Source organism: Heterodontus francisci, chromosome 8 (assembly GCF_036365525.1).
Source record: "Heterodontus francisci isolate sHetFra1 chromosome 8, sHetFra1.hap1, whole genome shotgun sequence".
Lineage (NCBI taxonomy): Eukaryota > Metazoa > Chordata > Chondrichthyes > Heterodontiformes > Heterodontidae > Heterodontus > Heterodontus francisci.
The window spans coordinates 84,020,115-84,047,191 of NC_090378.1; the positions used below are offsets into that span (position 1 = coordinate 84,020,115).

At 41.4% G+C, this 27,077-nt stretch overlaps 1 protein-coding gene across 3 annotated transcripts in view; it reads right to left on the reverse strand.

The window, feature by feature from the left end:
- Window positions 1–27,077, reverse strand: part of LOC137372977 (dual specificity protein phosphatase CDC14A-like) — a 126,179-nt gene that overhangs the window by 91,031 nt on the left and 8,071 nt on the right. For all 3 annotated transcript variants that reach the window (XR_010975539.1, XM_068037559.1, XM_068037560.1), the window contains exons 5-6: window positions 24,392–24,530; window positions 649–811 (exon numbers count right to left, since the gene is read on the reverse strand). Coding sequence is in view for 2 of the 3 variants with exons in the window: in XM_068037559.1 (XP_067893660.1) it covers window positions 649–811; window positions 24,392–24,530 (302 nt within the window). In the remaining variant the exon portion in view is untranslated. The remainder of the gene's footprint in view (window positions 1–648; window positions 812–24,391; window positions 24,531–27,077) is intronic.

The following is a 27,077-nucleotide window of genomic DNA, read 5'->3' on the forward strand; positions in this document are numbered from 1 at the left end:
TAACTTGATTCCAAAATCTAAATTATATAAATTCTGAACATGGCTCGAGCACCGATCCTTTGTGGGACTGCATTTTTCATCTTCTGTCACTCTGAATAGCTATCTTTTACCCCTACTCTCTGCTTTCTGGCTTGAAGTCAGCTAACAATCCATTCTACTACTTGCTCCCTGACTCCACATGTTCTGACCTTATTCATTAACCTATTATATGGTACCTAATCAAAGTATTCCAATTATGTAAAACAAAGGGAACAAAGGGAAGGGAACCTGTCGCGCCTGCACAATCAGACCTACATACAACTCATGATTGATTCTTGATACCTAGCAAACCACTCACTTCTTTCAAAAAATTGCTATACTCAAGGTGGCAGCCTTCCCAATGAAATTAGGGCTGGACAATAAATGTGGTCTTGCCAGCATTAACACATCTCAAGAACAAATAAAAACAAATGGGAAGTTGTAGCTGACAAGTACCCTGTTTACACAAGAGCTGCATGTAATTAACAGAAATTATATGTACATAGTTTACCAAACTATAGGATGTTTCAAAAACACTGCAGAGGATCTGGGATGCTCAGCTTCCAGCAGATGCCAATGGCCGACAGTAAGAATTTGTTAAGACTGCAGTTATGATGTAAACATTCTTACCTCTATTGTCTTGTCTAGGGAGTGCATCTTCACGTTCCCACCAAGGGAGAGACTGTCAATGCCAGAAATGATCCTGGATAATCCAGTGCATTCTTTATCGGTAGTCTGTCGTTTTTTCAAGGACCTATAAATATCACCTTCGAGCCACATATGGCCTTGCTTCCTGTAGACAAATCAAAGGGATCAAAATTGGCTCTCATTACTTTATGGACCTTTACATTCAAACAAGTTGGAAGGAAAACTGTGTGATACAGTTTAAAAGTATTTTGGTGATATGTCCCAGTAGCTTACAGTGAGTAAACTGATATGGGCACAAACCCACACACTAATTCCACACAAACTACCTATTTTAACCATTGAGCGGTAAGGTGGCTCTTCTTCTTGGAAAATCATACAGCAGGAGTTGGGTGAGGTGGTGCGCTCTCATACTTGCAGTGATTCCTTCTGGATTTTAAAAGGATCTTAAAAGGTTAATAGCTAACTTGTTTTGAACATTTATGTGGTGCACACAGTCATCATTTGAAGAGAACCTGACTCATTTTGTTAATAACTTCGTTCACGCATTTCAACTGGGTCACAGATTTTTTAGTACCAGATATAAAGTACATCTTAGTGTTTCTGAACTGTACTTTCCTTTTTGCAGAAAACAGATAAAGATCAAGTGCTGCTGAAAGTCACAATGGCAACTTGGTTCAACTATTTCTAGCCTCCATTAGAAGCCACACAGGTAAAGTACTGATTTTTTTTTAAAAATGCAACACGGAAACAGGGAAGATCAGTGTTCTATAACAAAAGTCCAAATATTTGAAATAAAGATTTATACATGCAGCTCTCAAGGTCCAAACTTCAGCCAACAAAATTAGGGGCAGCAGAACTTATGCCTAGGGAATTCTGCTCAAACTCCAGTATACTCAAAAGATTATTGGAGATACTTCTACTTTTTAAAAAAAGAAACTTTGATATTCCCTAGGGTCCTTTAGACAGGAAAGTGAATAATCAACCCACAAGAAATGCTACTTCAGTGGCAAGACTGCTCCGTGGTCCACTACATAGGTAGTTTTACTTTAATACAAGGTGCTAAGTGAAATTTGCAATTTGGAATCAGTAGTCTCCTCCCTTACCCAATGCATAGCCCTTACCCCCCCAAAAAATGATTATAAACTTTAACTGGACAAAAGATTTTAAAATTTATCCTCTAGCTCTTCTTCAAATAAGATTGAAAATCACTGGAAACTAAAGAAAAATATTTTTCTTTACCACCCACAGAGGGTGGTGAGTGCCTGGAACCTGCTGCCGGGGGAGGTGGTGGAAGCAGGTACGATAGCGACGTTTAAGAGACATCTTGACAAATACATGAATAGGATGGGAATAGAGGGATACGGACCCCGGAAGTGCAGAAGGTTTTAGTTTAGACAGGCATCAAGATCGGCACAGGCTTGGAGGGCCGAATGGCCTGTTCCTGTGCTGTACTGTTCTTTGTTTTGTTCTAAATGACAAAGCTGTCATGGAACAAAGGCAAAGGAGCACTTAGCATTTCAGCAGTTCCAACTACTGAAAGGTACTGCTGCATCTTAAGAAAGTGGATGTTCTGCAGAATCTGAATTGTCAAGTTTGAACCCAGGCTTTTTGGAGAGAGTAAAGCCTTCAAGTAAAAAAACTAAGAAGCTATTAAAAGGCACAGAAGACAATTTATTAGATATTTTTTTCCTCTTCTAGTGAAATAGCCAATGTTACTTGGTTAAACCATTATTTTGGACAGTAGAAATATTAGCTTATAGAAAAGTTGTTTTCAGAAAGCATTTGTGAAGAATAGACAAGTCCCTGCACGGCAGTCACAATAATAGTGGTTGCTATGTGACAGAAAATGTGTGACACCTCATCATTGAAGTCCCATCATAGCACCAGCTACAAGGGTCACAAAAGCATGGACACTTTTGTAATGACATTTCCCATAAAAACGGGTTTACACAGAAGCTTTCAATAATACCGAACTTAGATAGATAGGTTAATTAAGATATTTTAAACCTGCCTCTGCTGCAACTTACATCACCTTTTTACGCATTCAGAATTTTAATCTCTTGGAGCCATGTGCACTATTGCATCTGATCATATATGGGTTTCTGACTTAGTAACTTGTTCCACATAAATTTTTTTTTAATATACTAGGATAACAGCATTGCCTCTAAATACATACATACACAGCCATGCAGATGGATAACGGAGTTTGACTAGATTTTAATGGGGAGCTGTAGAGCAATTACTGCCTTTTTAAAATTGAGAAACAAAGGTAAAGGGCAACTATAATAATTCAGTGTGGCGAAGTAGAAGGGGAAAGCAACATCAGTTTCATGAGACAACATTTGGTCTACAGCTCCAATAGTGGAATTTACCACAATATACCTCACAGACAGAAATCAGTGCATTATCATCTAAAAATATTATAAAATACTCACATTTAGAGGCAATACTATTCCAGAGTTAAAAACTGAAAAAAACAAGGTCATACTTAAAATGTTACACGTGTCAAGGATAGCTACAGTCTACCAGCTGGAACAGCATCCCTATGCCATAATTAATTACGTTCAAATTCTGGAGCAAATCTGAAATCAGCAGACCAGGAAAACAGCGGAGATTGGAAAGCCAAACACTGCAGAAAAATAAACTGTTCTGAGTAACAGCAGACTCCAATTGGAAAAGCTATATTACTTAGTTGTATTGCCATGAAATATCCTTGTGACCTTAATTAAAACCTGGGATCAATATATTTAACACACACTGAAATTTGTTGCCTGAGAAAATGGTCCCATAACTGCTAACACTGATTTTGTCAACTCAAGACAAAGTAAAAATGCAGTAACATCATAGCCTGGTAACATCAGAAAGACCACTCTGCTATACTAGTATGTTAACGATCTTCCTAAATATTAAAATAGTTGCTAAATACATGCTTTCTCACTCATGCTTTGTAAATAGTCTGCTCAGAATCTTTGTACCAATGACAATGGAATTTTTCAGGCCTTTCCCAAGATCTGAATCAACTTACTTTGGCTGTGAGCAAAAGAAGAATTGGAGTGTAGACCAAACAGGAATAATCAGTGTTCCCAAATGATTTTCCCTTTCACCTTGAAGGTTCCAATACAATGACCTATTTTCACTACAAAACATTGTTTTTGGAGAATTTTTTTGTGGGATGGTGCAACAATAGGGTTGTTCCGGGTTTCTATAGAAATCAAGTGGAGCCATGTTGTCCCAAAATCCTACATGTTCACACATGCCAAATTCTGCATTTGGTGCCAGTAGTCTTAGGATGAAGACCTTTGTCAAAGATTGTCCTGCATATCTTCACGCATAGAGTTGTGATTTATTTATGTACCACTGCAATGCCTACTGAACAAGTGCATAACATAATTCTGGAAGCCTGACTTGCATGCCCACATTGGACCAGTTAGGTCTAATGGCCTGTTTCTGTGCTGTCTTTCTTCTTTCTTTGGCCTCCTTGTCACGAAAGACAATGGGTAAGCGCCTAGAGGTGGTCAGTGGTTTGTGGAGCAGCGCCTGGAGTGGCTATAAATGCCAATTCTAGAGTGACAGACTCTTCCACAGGCGCTGCAGATAAAATTGGTTGTCGGGGCTGTTACACAGTCGGCTCTCTCCTTGCGCTTCTGTCTTTTTTCCTGCCAACTGCTACGTCTCTTCATCTCGCCACTCTTTAGCCCCGCCTTTATGGCTGTCCACCAGCTCAGGCAATCACTGGCAACTGACTCCCACGACTTGTGGTCAATGTCACAGGACTTCATGTTGCGATGCAGACGTCTTTAAAGCGGAGACATGGACAGCTGGTGGGTCTGATACCAGTGATGAGCTTGCTGTACAATGCGTCCTTGAGGATCCTGCCATCTTCCATGCGGCTCACATGTCCAAGCCATCTCAAGCGCTGCTAGCTCAGTAGGGTGTATATGCTGGGGATGTTGGCCGCCTCGAGGACTTCTGCGTTGGACATACGGTCCTGTCACCTGATGCCAAGGATTCTTCGAAGGCAGCGAAGATGGAATGAGTTGAGACGTCGCTCTTGGCTGACATACATTGTCCAGGCCTCGCTGCCGTAGAGCAAGGTACTGAGGACACAGACTTGAAACACTCGGACTTTTGTGTTCCATGTCAGTGCACCATTTCCCACACCCTCTTGGCCAGTCTGGACATAACAGCAGATGCCTTTCCCATGCGCTTGTTGATTTCTGCATCGAGAGACAGGGGTTACTGGTGATAGTTGAGCCTAGGTGGGTGAGCTCTTGAACCACTTCCAGAGCATGGTCTTCAATATTGATGGATGGAGCATTTCTGACGTCCTGTCCCATGATGTTTGTTTTCTTGAGGCTGATGGTTAGGTCAAATTTGTTGCAGGCAGCCGCAATCCTGTCGATGAGTCTCTGCAGACACTCTTCTGTGTGGGAGGTTAATGCAGCATTGTCAGCAAAAAGGAGTTCCCTGATGAGGACTTTCCATACTTTGGTCTTCGCTCTAAGACAGGCTGTACATTCTATGTAATTATGTAATTTGGGGCAAAAAATAAAACATGGGACAAGTCACACCCCTTCAACACTGATATTCTCACTGTTCCCTCCCCCTCAATGGCTCATACAAAAGTCCTGCTATATAGCTACTGATGCAAACAAAGTGAATAAATGGTGGTTGCACACTATGCGCAGGAACTCTTCACATGAGCAGTTCTGTTTGCACTACAGTGGCAACATAACTCAGGCAACAGACCCAACACAGGACTGGCGGAATGAGGGGGGAAAAAAAGATCCGACTGCCAACATGAACTGTAAGGGGAGGGAGCAGGGAAGAAGAATGACAACATGAACAGGAGAAAGGAGGACAAGTATCATGATGGACTGGGGAGCAGGATACCAGCTGAAATTTAGGGAGGGATAAATACAACTATCAGTATGCACTAGTGCTGGGAGAAGCAGGCTAGGTGAAGAAAAGTGTCAACATAAACTACAAGGGTTGGAGGAGGAGGATGAATTTGTCTCAGTGAATTGAGTGCTGTCCAAGGGCTTAAGCACATCTAGGTACAGGTTGGAGTACACAGGGTGGGGTGACAAGGGCCTCAATGATGGACTGGAAAGCTGGGGCAAACTCGTTCTCGGCCATTTAGGGGCACCCAGCACATTTTAGGCCCATCATACAGCTAATAAGATGCTATTGGGGCTCCAGTTCCTTTATAGAATGACAGCCGGTCCACAAGGACTGCCAGCCAATCAGAAGGCCGACAGCTCCTCAGTCCCAGCAGTGTCACTGCTGCAAATGCATCCAGCTGAGAGAGACAGCGATGGACACCACCCCTAGAACAAGGCAAGTGAGATCGGGGGTTGCCGGGGCCAGTCAGGCAGGCCCTACGAGGTTTTGGTGGGGGGTGGGGGTGGCTGCAAAGGGCGACATTGCTGTAGGAGCAGCCATTGCTGCTGGGGGGGCCCCTCCATGTGCCATGGAGTGCCCAATTTTGAGGCCATCCTCCATCCCAATCCCCCACCGAGTCCACAGAGAGGCTGCCAGGGTTTACCAGGCAGTCTCCCCATGCAGCAGAGGGCAGACCCGCCACTGGGAAAATGCCAGCAGCAGCAAGAGGCCTTTAATTGGCAATTTAAATGGCACAATTGACCTCTGGGCAGGAGGGCCGTCTTCCATCTTTCCTGATGTTGGCAGAATGCCATGGCGGCGGGCACTCCAATCCCTTCCCTCGCCATTTTCTGGGCTCCTCCGCCTGTTCCTAGAGGACTGGTAAAATCCAGCTCAGAATGCCCGCAGAGATAATTTTTGGGTAGGTGGTGGCCGAGTTGGTCTGTAGAAAAGATAAATGTCGTAAGTATCCCAAAATTATAAATTTAAAAATAAACTGAAGAACCTTCCTTCATCACACAACTCATAGGAAAAAGACCTGCTCTCAGCCTATTGGAAATGTGCAATTAACTGCTTGCAGGTGAAGTGTGGGTTATAGCAGGATGTCTTTCTTGTACCGCCACACCCCTCCATTTAGAATCGTATTGATTTTGCTTTTGTTTTAAAAAATTCACACACTGTACTAGTCATCTAAAAGATTCCATTAAAAATAATGACAGTATTGGTGGCTGCACAGCATGAGGAAATTCAAACTTTGATGCTTTAATAAAAAACAGAATACATGTTATTTCAGTCATTGGGAAGTAAGGTCATATAGATTTATATCTGCTTACTTACTGAAGCATGCCTCTGCTCACTCCCAATAAATGTTCATACAACCTGTAGATTATGGCTGCATATCCTCCCAGTGGCTCTTGGCCATGTGAGCCGCATGGAAGATGGCAGGATCCCCAAAGACACATTGTACAGCGACCTCGCCACTGGTATCAGACCCACCGGCCGTCCATGTCTCCGCTTTAAAGATGTCTGCAAACGCGACATGAAGTCCTGTGACATTGATCACAAGTCGTGGGAGTCAGTTGCCAGCGATCGCCAGAGCTGGCGGGCAGCCATAAAGGTGGGGCTAAAGTGTGGCGAATCGAAGAGACTTAGCAGTTGGCAGGAAAAAAGACAGAAGCGCAAGAGGAGAGCCAACTGCGAAACAGCCCGGACAACCAATTATATCTGCAGCACCTGTGGAAGAGTCTGTCACTCTAGTTTTGGCCTCTATAGCCACTCCAGGTGCTGCTCCACAAACCACTGACCACCTCCAGGTGCTTACCCGTTGTCTCCCGAGACAAGGAGGCCAAAGAAGAAGAAGAAGAAGAAGAAGAAGATCTTCCCAGTATATGCAGTGGCATGGAATTTGGAAGCTGATCATTTTTGATTTTAAAAGTTGCTCTTGGCTACCAATAAAGTGATATCTGCAACAGACTGGAGCCACAAATTTCTTTCCATTGACTTGTAATATTTGTTGCACTACTAAAAGATTAGCATGACAACCAAGTACATAATCAATGTTCTGGAAATGGACTATTGACAGTATTATTACAAATTAGCTTTTATTTAATTTCTATCAGCAAAATGCTGGGCAGTGAAACCTTTTATCACCATAACAAATAAAAGTATCCTCCAGATAAATATACTTTATTCTTTCTTGATGTTATCGTACAATGGCATAATATAGTGTTCACTCAAAATCTCCCAGGAGCTGTCCCACTTAAAAACCAGATTTCACTAAGCATTATGTGAAGAGTTCATAAATCAGAACTGGGTGGTTAAGTAGTTAATCCCTAAAGGCAACTGATATGATTTTCATGTGGTGTGGCAGGGATAGGGTAGATGGAATTGAGCTTAGATCCAAAACATAAACACAGCAAAACCCCAGGTAATAATAACGCAACTTAACTGATAAGAGTTAAGCCCACTGTGGTGAGTCAAAATCAATGATATTACTCTATGTGATCACCAAAACACTAGTGCAAATTCCAGAATCTCGCTCAATGAAAACGTAATCTGAAAGATTCAGCTACCATAAAACAGTGGCCTTAGTTATTTCCCTTCCTTATCCGGAATTTTACGCCACCCCAGCAAACCGGATCGTGGCAAGGGGTGGCGTAAAATGGAGAGGGAGGCTCCAGGAAACCTTTCCGAGCCGGTCCCGCCTCCGCCCCACTTTACATAGGGTGAGGTGGGGCAGAAAACAGGCCGCCCCCAATTAACGGTCACTTAAGGGCCTTCCACCCGCCTCCATGGGGATTTTACCCGTGGCAAGCGGGCGTACTGGAGCCGGGAAAGGCCGCCCAGTGAAATCTGTCAACCTCTCTGCGCCCTGGGGTGGGGGTGGGGGGGGTTGTTGGCCCTGACAATCGGGCACAGTATGCCCGATTGAGAGCCGCCCCTGCTTCCCCAACCACCCCCAGGACCCAAAACACCCCCCTTCACCCCAAACGACCATCCTTGCCTCGCCAGGGCACGACCGTTTATCCCCAACAAGGTAATCCAAACTTACCTGCAGTCCTGTCTCCATGTCCTTGGCTGGGCTGCAGTCCTAGCAGTGGCCACCGCTCCCTGTGGCACTGCTGGGACTAAGAGCTGTTGGCCCGATGATTGGCTGGCAGCGCAATGAAGCAAGACTTCCTCCCTCAAGCGGGTGGAAGTCCCGCCTCGGAACAATTAAAGCCTGGGGACTCGTAAAATACAGGACAGATCCCCAGGCTAGGCGGAAGCGGGTTCGCCACCGGATTTTACGTCGGTGGTCAGCTCCCGTCTGCCCGACGTAAAATCCAGCCTCTTAGCTCTCCTGGGCAGTACAGATTTGATGAGCCAAATTGTCTTTCAAATGGTATAGCTACCAAGGTTCGCAGTGAGCACTGTACCTATGCCAGCTAATATTCTTTTAATCCCAATCCAACACCAGTAACTCAAATTATGTCCTCATAGTCTATTTGAACAAACACTTAATAGTGTAGTATCCCTTATTATGGTCATAATGGACCAGAATTATTTAAAAAATTGCAACCTTCTCCATCAGAAATGTAATGAGAATTTGATAGCACCTCTGCTAAAAATTGAGTTTCATGGAGCATTTCATTACCTAATTATTATAATATTTTGGGATACAGTATGAGTAATTGAAGACCTGACACATGGTAAGTATAGCATTGCAAGCCAACAGGTGACTTTGGATCCATGATTCCCAAAGCTTTCATCACTGGGGTTTCCTTGTCTCATGTCTGGGTCTGTTGTAGACTAATAATAGATTTAGTCCACAAATTAGATAGGCATACCTATGTTCATAGAAGGCATTTTACATGTACTTGGGGTGGGAGTAGCTGGGTCACTTCTGTGTAGCCACATAACTGGAATGAGTATATGACATTGCAATGTGTGTATAATACAGTCCAGGCAGGGGTACTCAACCGTTAAGTGAACAAGCTATCCTTCCCCCAAGAAATTAACAAGCGGTGTACAATATCCTTTGGATAATTATTGTACCAGCACTCTTAAAAAAAAAAGTACAAGCTTAGTCTTTTGTAAACAATAGGTAATAAATATCAACTAATACAAATATCATGACTAAGAAATCAACCTTCAAATAATAAACATTTTAGTGGCGACATTAGTATTTTTTTCAGGATATTCACAGCATTACAGCAGAATTGAGATTTTGAACTTGATTTACTTTGTAATCTTTATTTCTATTGCTTTAACTATATTCCGTGCAGTATTTAGGAGACTCAGATTGGTTACATCAATTGCCTGTGGAAACTGCAGTCAGGAAGCTCGCAGCAAGCCTCAAGCTTCGGAATGCTGTGCTCTTCATATTCTGGAACTGGCATTTCTCAGATTCTTGTTGCGATCTTCCATTGTGGTAGTTATGTGTCAAACTGGTAGAGTCTGTTGGAAGAGAACTTGGAAATAAGTTACCCTTAGACCTTTTACATGTTTGTATGGATGTAAATGGTTTAAGCTTTGCAGCATTGGTCTTTTCTTTAATGAAGAAATTTTATTTGGGTGATTTTAAATATTGACTTCTTTGTTTTCATTTCTTGCTGTAATTATGACTCAAAATAGTCCATTTCTCTTGAGGCTACTGTACTGACATTTATTAACTGCATATCTCTTGTCTACAGCTTGCCTAGTGATGGTAAAACAGCAAGTAATATAGTGCTGTTCCTTTAATCTTATGCTTTCTTTCATCCATATCGACACTTCACTATCCATCCTGATATTTTCTATACAACTATATTTGGTAACTCAGGGCTAGGTTAACTCATGTCTTTAATTTCCTTATCTGGAATTTCTGAATACCTAACTGCTTAACAAATGGCAAGAAATATATGTTTTGGCATAGTTTATCATATTTTAACTGTGGCCTGAATTTTGAAAGCTCGCCACTGATCTTGGCGGCAAGCTTCAAGAACGGTGCGGCACACGCGAGATGTGCGGCGGAGAGCTGCCATGATATTTTGCACAGTGGCACATTAACATGGAGGGGGCAGAACGACCGGCCCCGATGATGTTGAGGGAGCGGGCGCGCCGTCCCCAGCAACAGCATCCGGCGCAATTTTTAAAGGGCTTCAAGCCCTTTAGTGAGATTTAAATTTTAATGGTCCGCTGTCGAAGAAATAAAATTAAACTTTTAATTGCACTTTGAATCCCCTCTCCTACCTCCCCTGCAATGAGTAAGCAATATGAAAATTGCCCTCTCGCCCCCAAAAAAACATTTTTTGCAATCCCGAACATCCCCCCACCAAACTTCATAAACTTTGACACTCAACCCCTTCCCATCATTCCCGCAACCAACAGGAACACTTTTCCCCGCTGTCCCACCTCCTGCCCTGAAAACTTTACTGCTCCCCCCTCACCACCAGTGTTACAGCTCGGATCTCCAAATGCTGACCCGAAAGCAAGGAGGTTCCGGCATTCGGCCGGAATATCGGCATGGGACGGCCGTCGGGGCGAGATAAGTGATTATTTATTCATTAACATTTACTTGACTATTTAAATTAAGGTTCTATCGCCGAGCAGCAGGAGGGAGGGGGGCTGCCATGAGGCTTCGCCATTGCTGGTAAAATGGGGCAGGGCCTTCCCAGTGTCAAGGCCCGTGGTGGACCTCTCACGGAAGTATTTTCTGGGCACCCGTGCCACAATCCCTTGACGTCAGGAGGCTGATAAAACCCAGTCTGTTTTTCTTTGGGACTGCGGAGGGGCAAAAACGATCAAACTTTTATTAATAATTTTTACAGAACCAAATTGCATTTCTCAACATTAAATCAAGGAATGGATTGACAGCCATCACAAATGTATCACTCAAAAAGCCTTTCCTACATTAAACATTTTTAAAGATAATTTCCTTCATAAAATATTCAGCTTGGGAAAATTGCTGAAACTGAGGTGTCAAGTGAGCAAAAGGTTTGTTAAATGAGAAATATAATTATGTCAGGCAAATGAAAGATGAAATCACTAACCACAAGCATGCAAAGTGCTTCATTTTGGTGTCAAATGGTCAAGATTCCTTACTTTTCATAATATGTCAAATTTGGCCTTTTTCCAACATCATGATAATGCATATTCCTGCCAATTTCAGAACTTCAGCAATGACTAAACACATGGAACTGGTATAGTCATCCGAACATACGAATAAGGAGCAGGAGTAGGCCATTTGGCCCCTTGAGCATTCAACAAGATCATGGCTGATCTGATTGTAACCTCTACTCCACATTACTGCCTACCCCAGATAACCTTTCACTTCCTTGCTTACCAAGAATCTATCTACCTTTGCTTTAAAAATATTCAAAGACTCTGCTTCCTTTTGAGGAAGAGAGTTCCAAAGACTCACGACCCTCAGAGAAAAAATTTCTCCTCATCTCTGTCTTAAATGGGCGACCCCTTATTTTTAAAAAGTGACCCTAGTTCTAGATTTTCCCACAACAGGAAACATCCTTTCCACATCCACCCTGTCAAGACCCCTGAAGATCTTATATGTTTCAATCAAGTTGCCTCTTATTCTTCTAAATTCCAGCGGATACAAGCCGAGCCTGACCAACCTTTCCCCATAAGACAACCCGCTCATCCCAGGTATTAGTCCAGTAAATCTTCTGAACTGCTTCCAACGCATTTACGTCCTGCCTTAAATGAGACCAATACTGTACACAGTACTCCAGATGTGGTCTCACCAACACCCTGTATTAACTGAAGCATAATCTCCCTACTGTTGTATTCAATTCCCCTCGCAATAAACAATAACATTCTATTAGCTTTCCTAACTACTTGCTGTACCTGAATACTAACCTTTTGCAATTCATACACTAGGACATCCAGATCCCTCTGCATCTCAGAGCTCTGCAATCTCTCACCATTTAGATATGTTTCTTTTTTATTCTTCCAGTCAAAATGGACAATTTCACATTTTCCCACATTATACTCCATTTGCCAGATTTTTGCCCACTCACTTAACCTATCTATATCCCTTTGTAGCCTCCTTATGTCCTTTTCACAACTTACTTTCCTACCTAACTTTGTGTCACCAGCAAATGTAGCAACCATACCTTCAGTCGCTTCATCCAAGTCATTTACATAAATCATAAAAAGTTGAGGCCCCAGCACTGATCCCTGCAGCACACCACTCGTTACATCTTGCCAACCAGAAAATGACCTATTTATGCCTACTGTCTGTTTCCTGTTAGCTAGCCAATCTTCTATCCATGCTAATATGTTACCCCCCATACCATGAGCTTTTATTTTCTGCAATAACCTTTGATGCCTTCTGGCAATTGAGGTATAGTACATCCACCGGTTCCCCTTTATCCACAGCACATGTTACTTCTGCAAAGGACTCTAATAAATTGGTTAGATATGATTTCCCTTTCACAAAACCATGTTGACTCTGTCTGACTACCTTGAATTTTTCAAACTGCCCTGCTATAATGTCTTTAATAATAGCTACTAACATTTTCCCTATGACTGATGTTAAGCTAACTAGCCTGTAGTTTCCTGCTTTCTGTCTCCCTCCCTTTTTGAATAAAGGAGTTACATTGGATATTTTCCAATCTAATGGAACCTTTCCCGAATCTAGGAAATTTTGGAAAATTAAAACCAACGCATCAACTATCTCACTAGCCACTTCTTTTAAGACCTGAGGATGAAGTCCACCAGGACCCGGGGACTTGTCAGCCTGCAGCTTCAACAATTTGTTCAGTACCACTTCCCTGGCGACTGTAATTTTCTCAAGTTCCTCCCTCCTTTCCATTTCCTGATTTACAACTATTTTTGCGATGTTACCCGTATTCTCTACAGTGAAGATCGATGCAAAATACCTGTTCAATTAATCTGCCATCTCCTTATTTTCCATTATTAATTCCCTGGACTCATTTTCTATAGGACCAAAGCTCACGTTGTTATCTCTATAGATATTTTAAAAAGAAAAGAAAGGAAATTCTTACGATCTGTTTTTACATTTCTAGCCAGCTTTCTCTCGTACTCTAATTTTTCCCTCCTTATTAATCTTTTAGTCATTCTTTGCTGTTTATTATATTCTGTCCAATATTTTGACCTGCCACCCATCTTTGCAATTATATGCTTTTTCGTTAAGTTCGATACTATCTTTAACTTTTTTTTTAAAGTTACCCATGGATGGTGGGTCCTCCCCTTGGAATTTCTCTTTCTTGTTGGAATGTATCTATTCTGTGTACTCTGAAATATCCACTTAAATACCTGCCACTACATCTCTATTGACCTATCCCTTAACCTAATTTGCCAGTTCACTTTAGCTAGCTGCTTTCATGCCCTCATAATTGTCCTTATTTAAGTTTAAAATACTAGTCTTAGACCCACTCTTCTCTCCCTCAAACTGAATGTAAAATTCAAATTATGACCGGTGCTGCCTAGGGGCATCTTCATTATGAGGTCATTAATTAATCCTATCTTGTTGCACAATACCAGGTCTAGTATAGCCTGCTTTCTGGTTGGCTCCAGAACGTGCTGTTCTAAGAAACTATCCCAAAAACATTCTATGAACTCATCTAAGCTACCTTTGTCCATCTGATTTTTCCAGTCTATATGTAGATTAAAATCCCCCATGACTATCGCCGTACCTAGATTAAAATCCCCCATGATTATTGCCGTGCCTTTCTGACAAGCTCCCATTATTTCTTCCTTTATACCCCATCCTACTGTGTGGTTATATTAGGGGGCCTATAAACCACTCCCCCAACTGACTTCTTGCCTTTATCATTTCTCATCTCTATCCAAACCGCTTGTTTGCCAGCTATATCTCTCTGCTCTCCTTCCTCAAAAACCCTCCAGCCAAGAAGGATCAGCTATCATGAAATAGTCTCTTCCACTTCCCAATTCCCCTACTTATTTTCACGCATCTCTCCCTGTTCTACATGGAATCATAGAATGGTTACAGCACAGAAGGAGGCCATTCAGCCTTTCATGTCCTCTCAAAGAGCAATTCACCTAGTCCCATTCACCTGTCTTTTTCCCACAGCACTGCAAATTGTTTCTCGTGATTATTGTCCAATTCTCTTTTGAAAGCCATGATTGAATCTGCCTCCATCACACTCTGAAGCAGTACATTCCAGATTCTAACCACTCATTGAGCCAAAAAGTTTTTCCCTCATCTCACCGTTGCTTTTTTTTGTCAATCAACTTAAATCTGTGTCCTCTGGGTCTCGATCCTTCCACCAATGGGAACAGTTTCTCCTTATCTACTTCGTCCAGATCCTTCATCATTTCGAACATCTCTATCAAATCTCCTCTTAATCTTCAAGAAAAACATTCCCACCTTCTCCAATATATTCACGTAACTGATTCCTCATCCCTTGGAACCATTCTGTTCATGCATTCTTTGGTTTTAGATAAAGAAAAACCAGATGGGGTGTATAGCAGATAAGGTTTAACTACTCCTGAGGAAAAGGGGGAAAAACAGACTTCTAACCACCCAGGGGAATGTAAACGACATTAAGCAGGGAACCTCCGTCCCATGCACGGTGCAACTCTCACTCACACCTAGAAAGTCAAAGCAGCAAAAAGGAGCAAGAAGCCACGAAAACACAATTTTGTATTTCAATAGCTTATAACACCTTTTTTAAATTAAAGGGAGATTTGGTGGTCTGGATCTACATTATGTTGAAGCGTCTGACACTCCAACAGATCTAAAATGTATACAAACAAAGATCAATCATAGCTACCACATGAGATAAATGAATGGAGGATTAATGCAATTTCTCAACAGGCAGGCTATCTTCTCTTATCTCTCCCACAACTCTGCGCAGAGTACCCGGTCATTCTACTTGACTCTGTACAACTACATTAAAATAGATTACATAAAACATACACATGGAAGTCAATTTACAGACAGGTCTTGCAATGTGGGGCGGCGCAGTGGTTAGCACTGCAGCCTCACAGCTCCAGCGACCCAGGTTCAATTCTGGGTACTGCCTATGTGGAGTTTGCAAGTTCTCCCTGTGTCTGCGTGGGTTTTCTCCGGGTGCTCCGGTTTCCTCCCACAAGCCAAAAGACTTGCAGGTTGGTAGGTAAATTATTGCTTATTGGGATGTTGGACTGGTTTCAGAGCCTGGGAGAAGTCTCACTCCAACATCTGAATACCTATCAGTACCACAACAAGGGAGAACACATCATGAAGGTAACTGGAGGCAATCAAGAGAGGAAAGCCTTGGGTAGGGGCCTTAGATGCAAATAGAACAGATGTACAGAGTCTGAAGCAAATGAGATGGAACAAACAAGACAGGAATACTGAGTCATAGAGAGATACAGCACTGAAACAGGCCCTTCGGCCCACCGAGTCTGTGCCGACCATCAACCACCCATTTACACTAATCCTACATTAATCCCATATTCCTTACCACATCCCCACCATTCTCCTACCACCTACCTACACTAGGGGCAATTTACAATGGCCAATTTACCTATCTATCTGCAAGTCTTTGGCTGAGGGAGGAAACCGGAGCACCCAGCGGAAACCCACGCGGTCACAGGCAGTATCCAGAATCAAACCCGGGTCGCTGGAGCTGTGAGGCTGCGGTGCTAACCACTGCGCCACTCCCTTTTAAACTTTGAAAATAAAAATCAAGAGCAGGAGATCCTTTCCCAACACCGCCACCAACCCCCCCCCCCCACCATAGTTGTTTTGTTTTATATGCCAATCTGACAGACATTAATTTTATTCCCACCCTAAACTTTCCCCCCCCAAACTCGTCACTTTTGCCCATCCACCCCTTCCTACCATCCCCACAGCCAATAAAAAACATTTTCCCCGCTCCCACCACCCCGATAATTTTAGTCCTCCTCCCTCCCCACCAGCGTCTCACCTCAGAACTCCATACGGAGTTCCACAGGCACGCGAGTTGCGCCCAGTTAGCCGTAAAATTGGCATGGGACGGCCGGCGGCGGCAGGTATGTTCATCTGCATTGTGTTCAGTTCACAAAGGATTAAATCTCTTGTAAAATGCTCCTCTTCACTGTGCCAGCTTTGGGTTGTTTATCAGGAACTGTATCTTTGATTAAGAGCAGTAGCTCTCAAACTTTTTTGTCTGCAGACCAATTAGGCTGGGCAAAAGACCCTGCGGACCACTGACCAGTCTTACCCCATCCACTCTCATTTGCCACCACAAAAAAACTCAAAGTTAGTGGGAAGAATGGCACTGCTTATGTTGAGATACCAATCAGGTGATGTCTGGTTCCAAGCTGGACAGCTTCAGTTTCATGCTGGGTTCCACGTTCATTTCCTCGTTTGTTTTCAGTCCCACAAGTATTGAAAACCTGATCTCGCAGTTATATGTTGTTGTGAATGGTAGCAGGTGCTTCAGTGCTGCGTTTGCGAGTTCAGGATACTCAGACTGTATGTGGAGTCAAAAGTTAGTCAAATTTTTCTCACCAAATACCAACTTCAGTGGCTTGCATTTTGGACCATTCCTTGAGAATTTCTGATTTGGATGGGAAAAAGTCACAAACATTGGCAATTTACTAATTTGGGGAGACTATCTTTACCACTTTTGCCTTGATGTTTTACTATGGGGAAGTAATGTGCAAAAGCATCACCTGTAATATTTAAACTTTGCTATGTTAAAGGTAATGAATACTAGTGCAAATTAGGAAATGCACTCATGTGCACCATGAAATATGGCTGTACATCAGGCGATGTTTCCTTGGACAAATAAATTGTAGCAGAAACAAATCAGATTGCATGTACTCTTTGTTGATTCAACATGCCATGATCACTGACAAGACTGCACAGTCAAAGCAATGTTAAGCAAATTAGTCTCCAGCAGCAAAATAAGATTCAGTTGCAGATATAAGTCAGACTTATATGCCAAGCAACAAACTCATATTTTTAAAATATGTCAAAAACCAAGGATCAAAAGTACTTGTACACAGTATTTAGGGTAAGTGAGAGATTGTGTTTGTCCTCTAAAGTGCAAGAAAGCAGGATGAAGATCGAGTTGACAGTGTAGAGATTTAAAAAAATGAACCTTTTAAAGAGTACATTGCAATATTCAAATTTTCCACAAAGTCAAACCAATAAAATGTGTCAAACAAAAACAAGTCAAACATGAATATTTCCAAGTTCTTTCCAACCAAATTTACCACAACAGTCATGGTGAGGGCAAAATTCGGGAAAACGGCAGATCAAGAATATTAAATGTTACCATGAAAACAGTGGCTAACCACCAGGTTTCCAACCTTAAAGATGTCAAGTCCAGAACATGGAGTGTACAAGGAAATGCAGCTTGCTGACTACAATTTTCATAGTCTAACAAATTTCCCCAAACTGTACCTGAAAACAGAAAAGTAAGGTACTTGCAACAATAAATTAAAAACCTCAATTCTGGTATTATGGACAGTTACTGAGAACGCAATAATTCAGGTAGTTGCAAAAACAGAATGTACAATTTACCTTAATGTTTAAATATGTGGGTGTAATTTATTAAAAAGCAACATTATGTGCAATATTTAAATGTAAAGATTAAAAAGCAGTGAACTTAGAAATCGGATAAAGTTATCATAAGGAAATGATGAAGCCAAAATAAATACACATGCACCTATGCCACTGTCTCATTAGCATAGGCAGGGGCATGACATATAAATTAACATGAACCACTTCTTACTTTAAAAAGGTTAATTCATAGGCAATCAGTCTTTTTGTTGGGAATTCAACAAATATTTTGACAAGCTTCCCCATTTTAGTGCTGTTGCATTGTCCAAGGGGAAAACACCTCAAGGTGTATGGCTTCTTTGTCAGTACCAGACCATATGGTGTCAATAAACATCCATATGGAAAATTAACCAGAAAGGACCCTTTAAAACAAAATCCAGAAATTCACTTTCTAATTTTTTTCAGGCATGTGACAATGTAATAAATGATCAAGAACCATTTGTATAGAAAATCCCCAGACAGATGCGATGCATAGTAATCTTTGTTGCAAAAACCTGAACAAATCTTTACCACAGTTTTCCACTACCTAACATAGCAAAACAAACATGTCTGGAGATTTGCATTCCATAGCATATTCCATACTAGCATTTTGTATTGGAGATATTTATTAACATAGCCAATACTCAAGACTAAAATACAGGAGATACCAGTCTATGAAGACATTAATGTAAAAAAGTGACCACGTTACAGTTTATTGTCAATGAAAAACCTTTTAAATATACTTCAATAAAAAGGATACCCTCAAATAAAGTGCCGGGGCATGTATAGGGAACTAGTACATTCATTCCTGGCAGTTAACATCATAATTCTCTTAGTTTGAGATAAAAGTAGAAAATGCTGGAAATACTCAGCAGGTCTGGCAGCATCAGTGAAAAAAGAAACTGTTTCTCTCTCCACAGATGCTGCCACACCTGCTGAGTATTTCCAGCATTTTCTGCTTTTATTTCACATTTCCATCATCTGCAGTATTTTGCTTTTGTACTTAGTTTGAGATGTATGACTAAACCCCACTATACAGAACAATTCTGTACAGCAAACTTAAGGAGCATGTCTTACCTATGTAGTTTTCCTGCATCATAAATAGATGATCTGGACTTCCTACAGAAAGGCTAGGAAAAGTCATGCAATCTCAGTGTGTGACACAAGTACTTGAGTTCAACTCATCTAAAAATGTTGGAAGGAAATAGCAGCTATGCTACGTGAATAATCTGAGAGCTGGGGGGGATTTATTTGGGGATTGGGATGAAGTCTTTAGGAGATTAATATTGGGAGTTCAAATGTTTCTATTTTAGATTAACAATCTACATTTAGAAACAATGCAAACTGATGAAGTTCAGAGGAAACCAAACTTGGGAGAGATACTGAATCTGAGACTCTGGCTAAAAGACCTACATCTTGATTGGCAGGATGTGACAAATGGAGTCCCACAGGGGTCTGTGCTGAGGCCTCAACTTTTTACAATTTATATCAATGACTTAGATGAGGGGAGCAATGGCATGGTAGCTAAATTTGCAGATGACACAAAGATAGGTAGGAAAGTATGTTGTGAAGATGACATAAGGAGGTTGCAGACAGATAGATAGCTTGAGTGAGCGGGCAAAAATCTGGCAGATGGTGTATAATGTGGGGAAATGTGTAGTTGCTCATTTTGGCAGGAAGAATTTAAAAAAAGCAGAGTATATTTAAATGGAGAATGACTGCAGAATTCCAGAGGAATCCAGGTGTTCTAGTGCATGAGTAACAAAAAGTTTGTATGCAGGTACAGCAAGTAACAAAGAAGGCTAATGAAATGTTATCCTTTATTACGAGAGGAATTGAAAATAAATGTAAGGATGCTATGCTTCAGTTATACAGGGCATTGGTGAGACAACATCTCAAATACTCTGTGCAGTTTTGGTCTCTTTATTTAAGGAGGGATGTAAATGCGTTGAAAGCAGTTCAGAGGAGGTTTACTAGATTGATACCTGGAATGGGAGGGTTGCCTTATGAGGAAAGGTGGGACAGACTGGGCTTGTTTTCACTGGAGTTTAGAAGAATGAGTGGAGACATGATTGAAGTTTATAAGATCCTGAATGGTCTTGACAAGGTGGATGTGGAAAGGATGCTTCCTCTTGTGGGTGAGTCCAGAACTAGGGAACATTGTTTCAAAATTAGTGGTTGCCCTTTTAGGACAGAGATGAGGAGAATTTTTTTCTATCAGAGGATTGCGCGACTTTGGAACTCTCTGCCTCAGAAGGTGGTGGAGGCAGGGTCACTGAATATTTTTAAGGCAGCGGTAGATTGATTTCCTTGCTCAACAAGAATCTAAGGTTATCAGGGGTAGATGGGAGTGTGGAATTTGAGACACAAACAGATCAGCCATGATCTTATTGAATGGTGGAGCAGGCTAGAGGGGCCGAATGGCCTACTTCTGCTCCTAATTCGGATGCTTGCAAAATGAGTTACATAAAATATTTATGTGGGCAGAACAATGGCGCATAAAATTTGATATGAACAGTAAAGTAATATTTGTTCCATGAATGGTCTTAAAATAGCTGAGTGTGTAGCTGAAAGAAATCTAGAGATATTAGTAAACTTAGTGCTTAAAATGTCCGATCATTGTTGAGCAGAAAAAAGCAAATAGAATGTTAAACCAAAACAGAAAAGCACTGAAAGCTAACATGCAGGTGCAGCAAGCAATTAAGAAGGCTAATGGTATGTTAGCCTTTGTCGCAAGAGGATTTGAGTACAGGAGTAGTGAAGTCTTGCTTCAATTGTATCGAACCCTTGGTTAGACCGCACCTGGAGTACTGTGTGCAGTTCTGGTTCCCTTATCTTCGGAAGGATATTATTGCCATAGAGGGAGGGCAACGAAGGTTCACCACACTTGTTCCCAGGATGGCGGAACTGTCCTATGAAGAGAGATTGGGGAAACAGGGCCTGTATTCTCTAGAATTTCGAAGAATGAGAGGTGATCTCATTGAAACCTACAAAATACTTAAAGGGATAGATAGGGTAGATGCAGCTAAGATGTTTCCCCTGGTTGGGGAGTCTAGAACCAGGGGACACAATTTCAAATAAGGGGGAAGCCACTTAGGACAGAGATGAGGAGAAATTTCTTTAGTGAGGGTTGTGAATATTTGGAATCCTCTACCCCAGAGGACCGTGGAAGCTCAGTCACTGAGTATGTTTAAAGCAGAGACTGATAGATTTCTAAATACAAATGACATGTGAGGATAGTGTGGAAAAAAGGCATTGAAGTGGATGATCAGCCATGATCGTATTGAATGGCAGAGCAGGCTCGATGGGCTGAATGGTCTACTCCTGCTTCTATGTTCCTAAGTTATAAACTTATCTAGCAAGCTTAAGATTCTGGCCCATAAATGGTCATGCGCACACTCCAACCACCAAAATATTCCCAGCAACATGGAGTGCAATGCATGGGTCCACAGGAAAGAGTTGATTGCTCTCATTTCTGCTGCTAAGGGTCACACTGGATGCAACTTCTTTTTGAACTTTACACCTCCATGTTAATAAATCATGCAATAACCAAGACTGTCCTGGTGAATTTGGCTTTCTAGTTTCACAGGCTTCAGCTAATCAAGACAAAAAATTCTATTAAATATTATAACTTCACTGACTGAAGATAGTGAATCTCCCATATTTTGATATTTTTGTCTGTCACTAAGTGGTAGGGGGTATTTTAATCACATTCCTCACAAATGGCTAGATCCAGTTAAGGAGGAACTGAAGAAGGGAGTATTGGCTTCAATTAATTCAGCTCACTCCCAACTGACCAGTTCTGGAGTATCACTAATTCAAACTGGGAGCATGCCACTAGGATGTTGGATAAACAATTTTTTTTTTTTTTAAAAAGGAAAACATATCTTCAATTCAACAATTTCAGAGTTCATTTGTCAGAAATGAATCCAACCTTAGCTAATAAAAATAAATTAGTCAATCGGTTTGTAAAGAGAAAGCGCAAAATAGGTGAAAATCAACACTGACCAGTTGATAAACATGAGAGTTTCCATGTACATAAATAAAACTCATTCATGCTCCTGCATTGGAATGAACTACCTCCTGAGTCCACAGATCGGTGCATGCCCTAAAGCTAACACTTCACCAAAGTCAACCTTATAAAAGGATATAAACGCTTGCATTTGTAATAACATTATGTCAAAATGTCTCAAAATACTTCGAAAATTGCAGCCATTCTGCAATGGCAATATCCACAAGCAGGCAATAAGATGAATGACCAGTTAATCAGGGAAATTTATTTTGGTGGTGTTGGTTGAGGGAGGAATGTTGGCGAGGATTGCATAGTTGAGTGGTGGCATCTTCAAAGTTCAATTGAAACACTGGAATAGGCAGACTGATTTCATTATTGCACTACTAAAGAACTGCACCCTGCCCAAAAAGTGGCTCAAACCACCCATTTCCCTGTCAAGGCCAATAGTTTGACTTGTCAGTCACCCTCCTCCCAAAATGTGCGAGGAGACATACAAAGTTTAAGAATGAATAAACACAGGACATAATATCAGGACATAAAATATCAGTTTCCGACTTCTGTAAGGTTCTCTCTTAGTATTGCCGCATACTGGAATAACTCAATGAGTCTGTTAAGAAAGTGGAACACACAGAGGAAAGTGGAGTAAGTTTTTCTAACATTACCCCTTTTAATTACCTTCAAAGACTATGGGCTTCCTCAAGTATCTGGCAAATAAAAATAACTGCCCAACAGTAATGCAATTAGATCAACTTACAGCAAAATGCATCACTACTTGTGAAAAGTCATAAGCACCTTTTTTTCAGCCCAGGCATCAAGATAGTGTTTATAACACAATCTGAGTCAGATTTGTTGGTCAACAGCTCACTAGTTAGGCAAATTAGTGTAAAAGTTCAGCTACAACCAATAACCTTGATAAAACACCTCCCAAACTGAAAATACAAAGCCAATGTCCTTTCAGCAGCTTCACTCGATAGAGAAAACAATCACTAATGCCAGACACTGAAAGAAACATTAATGCTTTTGATTTTAAACATTTTAAGATGCATTAAAAAAGTAGCAGGATTTCTTGCTTTAAAAATGATAATTTCTGCTAGTAGAGGATGCTTTCTCATTCAAAAGCAGCATGATTGGCTTCCATCTGATTGCTCTGTGAAAACCACTTCAGGCTGCTACCGAACTTCAATCTCCAACATATGCAAAAGGAAAAAATTCCAAGGCCATTTAAGGTTTGGTGTGACCAAGTGCTTTAAAAGATCTGGAGAAGCTGAATAGCAATCTTAAATATGCTTTAACATTTCACAAGAGATTGGTTTATCCCGTGCATGGCACCTGTAAAGTTCCTGCTTTCGAGCAAGCAGTTACATTACAGCAGAAGCCAGCCATTTCAACACCATACACATACTATACTATGGAGTTGGAACAAATCTACACAAGGATGATCTGAAACAACAAATTCCAAATATTCCAAACCAAGTATTTCCAATAAAAATATGGCTTAAAGTTATTTAACACAAAAGTTGCATCAGCATCAGACAGGAATTACATGCGTGTCTTTGGGCTGAATCTTCTTGTTCTTCTGCTGGGAGTGGCAGTGGGTGAAAAAAATGGTGGCCGGCGTGCAAGGGCCGCACACTGCCACAATCTTGAGCCCGGCGGCTCATTATCATAGGCAGGGCGGCCGCCCCCAACAATCACATGGCAGGGGCAGCCTCAATGATACCATGAATGGCGTCAACTGTTTCTGCGCAGATGCTGGTGCTGTTTTTAAAGGGCGAAGGAACTGCAGAGTTGCACCCCCCCCCCTCCTTTCCAACTGCACCAAAAATGCACAGTTATCCCCTTCCCCCAACTGCACTAAAGATGCAGAGATCCCCCCTTCCTCACCTCAGCGGCGCCAGCTTTCCCTGGTCAGGAAAGTGAAGGCGCGTCAGTGCAATCAGGTAAGATCGCTGCAGTTTCCATTTTAATTAATGCAAACATGCAATTTAAATATGTAAAGTTGCCTCCTATTGCAGAACGGCACAGGGCCCGCCATGGAGCTTTCCCGCTACCAGGAAGATCGGGCTCAGCAATCCTGGAGTCGAGCTCTTTGGCGGGCCGCTGCCGATCTGATCATTCGGCCGCAGAGCCCAACGTCAGGAGAGGATCAAAATCCAGCCCTTTGAGTTGCAACAACCCGCAGCTGAAATGTAAATCATCCTTAGGTTTGTAGCAAAATTCAGTACTTTTTTTGGGTTGACTGCCGTCTTCAGAACAATGACAAAAAGTGCTGTTAATCTATACAATGATCCTTTCTGCATAGCTACATAAAATATTTTCAACTGTAAGATAAATTTGTCACTTACTCCTCCAAGAAGTGCTGCTGTGGACCTATTATAGATCCTGGTCGACATATCCTAATCCATCCTATGGCTTCTGCTGCAGTGAATCTGTAGTGTTTCATTATGTAACAGGCTATTAATGTACCTGTTCTTCCTAAACCGGCTGAAATGAAGGAAGATTAGTTATGTGTTTACATAATTACATCATATATGAGATAAAAGCTAATTTACAAATGCTCAACTTGGATTGATTTAAATAAATTATACTAAATTTAATTTTGAATGAATGCACTCAAATCTAAAGAGCTCATAATAGCTGGCCACATAACAATGTTACACCATCAAACATTTGCACTGGCAACAGTTCCACTATGCGAGAAATGAACAACAAGTTTTGCAAAATTTCTCAAACACATACGGAAGGAATGCCTTTAAAAAGTATAATCAAGGTTGAGGAGCAATTTAGTAAATGATTTGGATCCAAGGCTGTTTGAGTTTTTAATAAGGCAGTGTTTGGAACTAATCAAGTACTTCTAGGTCAATGGGAAGTGCATTTTCAACAACTTGACCAAACATGGTACATCATAAGAATGTTCCCTCCCATTTTCTGTCCATGGCCTGTATGTTGCACTGCATGGTCCTTTTAAGATTGCTGTGTGGTCACGCATGCATGCATCTTCAAGGGAACATTGCTTGTGTTCATTGTGAACATTGGGCTGTTTTTTTCTTATGCGTGCAGCCATGCATCATAGAGGGAATATTGATCTTAAGCCATTTTACACAATTTTATAAAAGTGCAATATTTAAATATCCACTGTTCAATTGAAGTCACTATATAATCATTGTTGATAACTGGAATTTAAAAGTTCAGTCCACCTACAAAATATAAACTTCCGCTCATTTAAGATAGTATTTGCAGTACAAGTTTAGCACCTGTGCATGGTAGTTTTGGATTTCCACCAATGCTAAACAAATGCTTGTAATTTCCACAGGTTTCTCATGCCCAAACCTTGGCAGAAACGTTCCCCGTTTATGCCATTTCTCCAGTGTTTCTGCCAAAGTTATATTGGGAGACTGGGGAAGCCCTGTAGAAACTTTTCTAGAACGCTGAAACAAAGTAGGGCTCAACTCTAGATTCAGGCTACATTTCTGCTGCAAATGTACACAACTATGAAGAGTACAAAATCTTTACAAAAATTAACTGTTAAAAAACAAAAGATCTTAAGACTTAAATGTCAATGTGAATCTCAGTTCAATTAAAGTTTCCAAGCATCAATATACGCTCAACATAAAACAATTAAAATTCAATAAAGCATCATGGCGAGACACTACCCACCCCAAACCCCTCCAGCCCTCCATGGAGTCTTCTGAGAGGCGCCAATAAAGGAAAAAATATTCTGGAAAATTCCTTTCCGACCCTCTCAGCCAATCAAAACTAGTCCAGGAGATCACATGGGCCATATTAGCACATTATTGAATAAGAAATACAATATTGATTTATTTTACAGTCTGACTGAACACAAATAAAGCTAAGTACAAATAGAATGTCAGTATTATTTCTCACCATTAAAAACAGTGAAAACCTAATTCCAGTAGACTTTGGCTTTAATGCAAGTACTATTAATTTTGTAGAATGCTTCAAAAGTTTGATCATTTGAAAGAATCACCAATATACTTCAGTCTAATTCTACATATTTCAGCTTTTTAACACTTTCTGAATGACCGTATCCTCAGGAACACCGACTTGAGGGGGCAAGTGAATAGTATTAACACAAATGCACATGCACAGCTGATAATGCATCGATCCTGGATTAATAACTGTATCTGTTAAAGTTGAAAAAATTACTTGGCTATCTGCAATATGTATTTATAGCACAGAGCTACTTTTACCAACTCTGTACATGGAATTTTTTGTCTCTGACAGTGACAGCTTTCCAGAAACCAATCTAGTAGCTGTTACTCCTATTCATTGATTGACAGAGCTCCAGAAGAATGCTCAAGGCATTGAATGTTAGCTCAAGAAAGAACTTGCATTTACAGAGCACTTTTCATGACCCTAGGATGTCCCAAAGTGTTTTTTTTTAAAGTGTAAGTCACTGTTGTCTTCTTCTTTGGCCTCCTTGTCTAGAGAGACAATGGGTAAGTGCCTTGAGGAGGTCAGTGGTTTGTGAAGCAGCGCCTGGAGTGGCTATAAAGGCCAATTCTAGAGTGACAGACTCTTCCACAGGCGCTGCAGATAAAATTGGTTGTCGGGGCTGTTACACAGTTGGCTCTCTCCTTGCGCTTCTGTCTTTTTTCCTGCCAACAGCGAAGTCTCTTCGACTCGCCACTCTTTAGCCCCACCTTTATGGCTGTGCAGGGAAAAGCTACAGCCAATTTCCACACTGTTCTGATGAAAGGTCACAGACCTGAAACGTTAACTGATGCTGCCAGACCTGCTCAGTATTTCCAGCACTTTGTTTTTATTTCAATTTCCACACAGCAAGGTCCCACAAACAGCAATGAGATAATGATCAGAGATCCTGTTTTTGTGATATTGGCTGAGAGAAAATATTGGCCTGGACACAGGGAAAACGTGCCTGCTCTTCTTTGAATAGTGCCATGGGATCTTCAAGTCCACCTAAAACAGCAGACGGACCCTCAGTTAATGACTCATCGAAAAGTGTCATGGAATAATTTACAGCACAGAAGGAGGCCATTCAGCCCATCC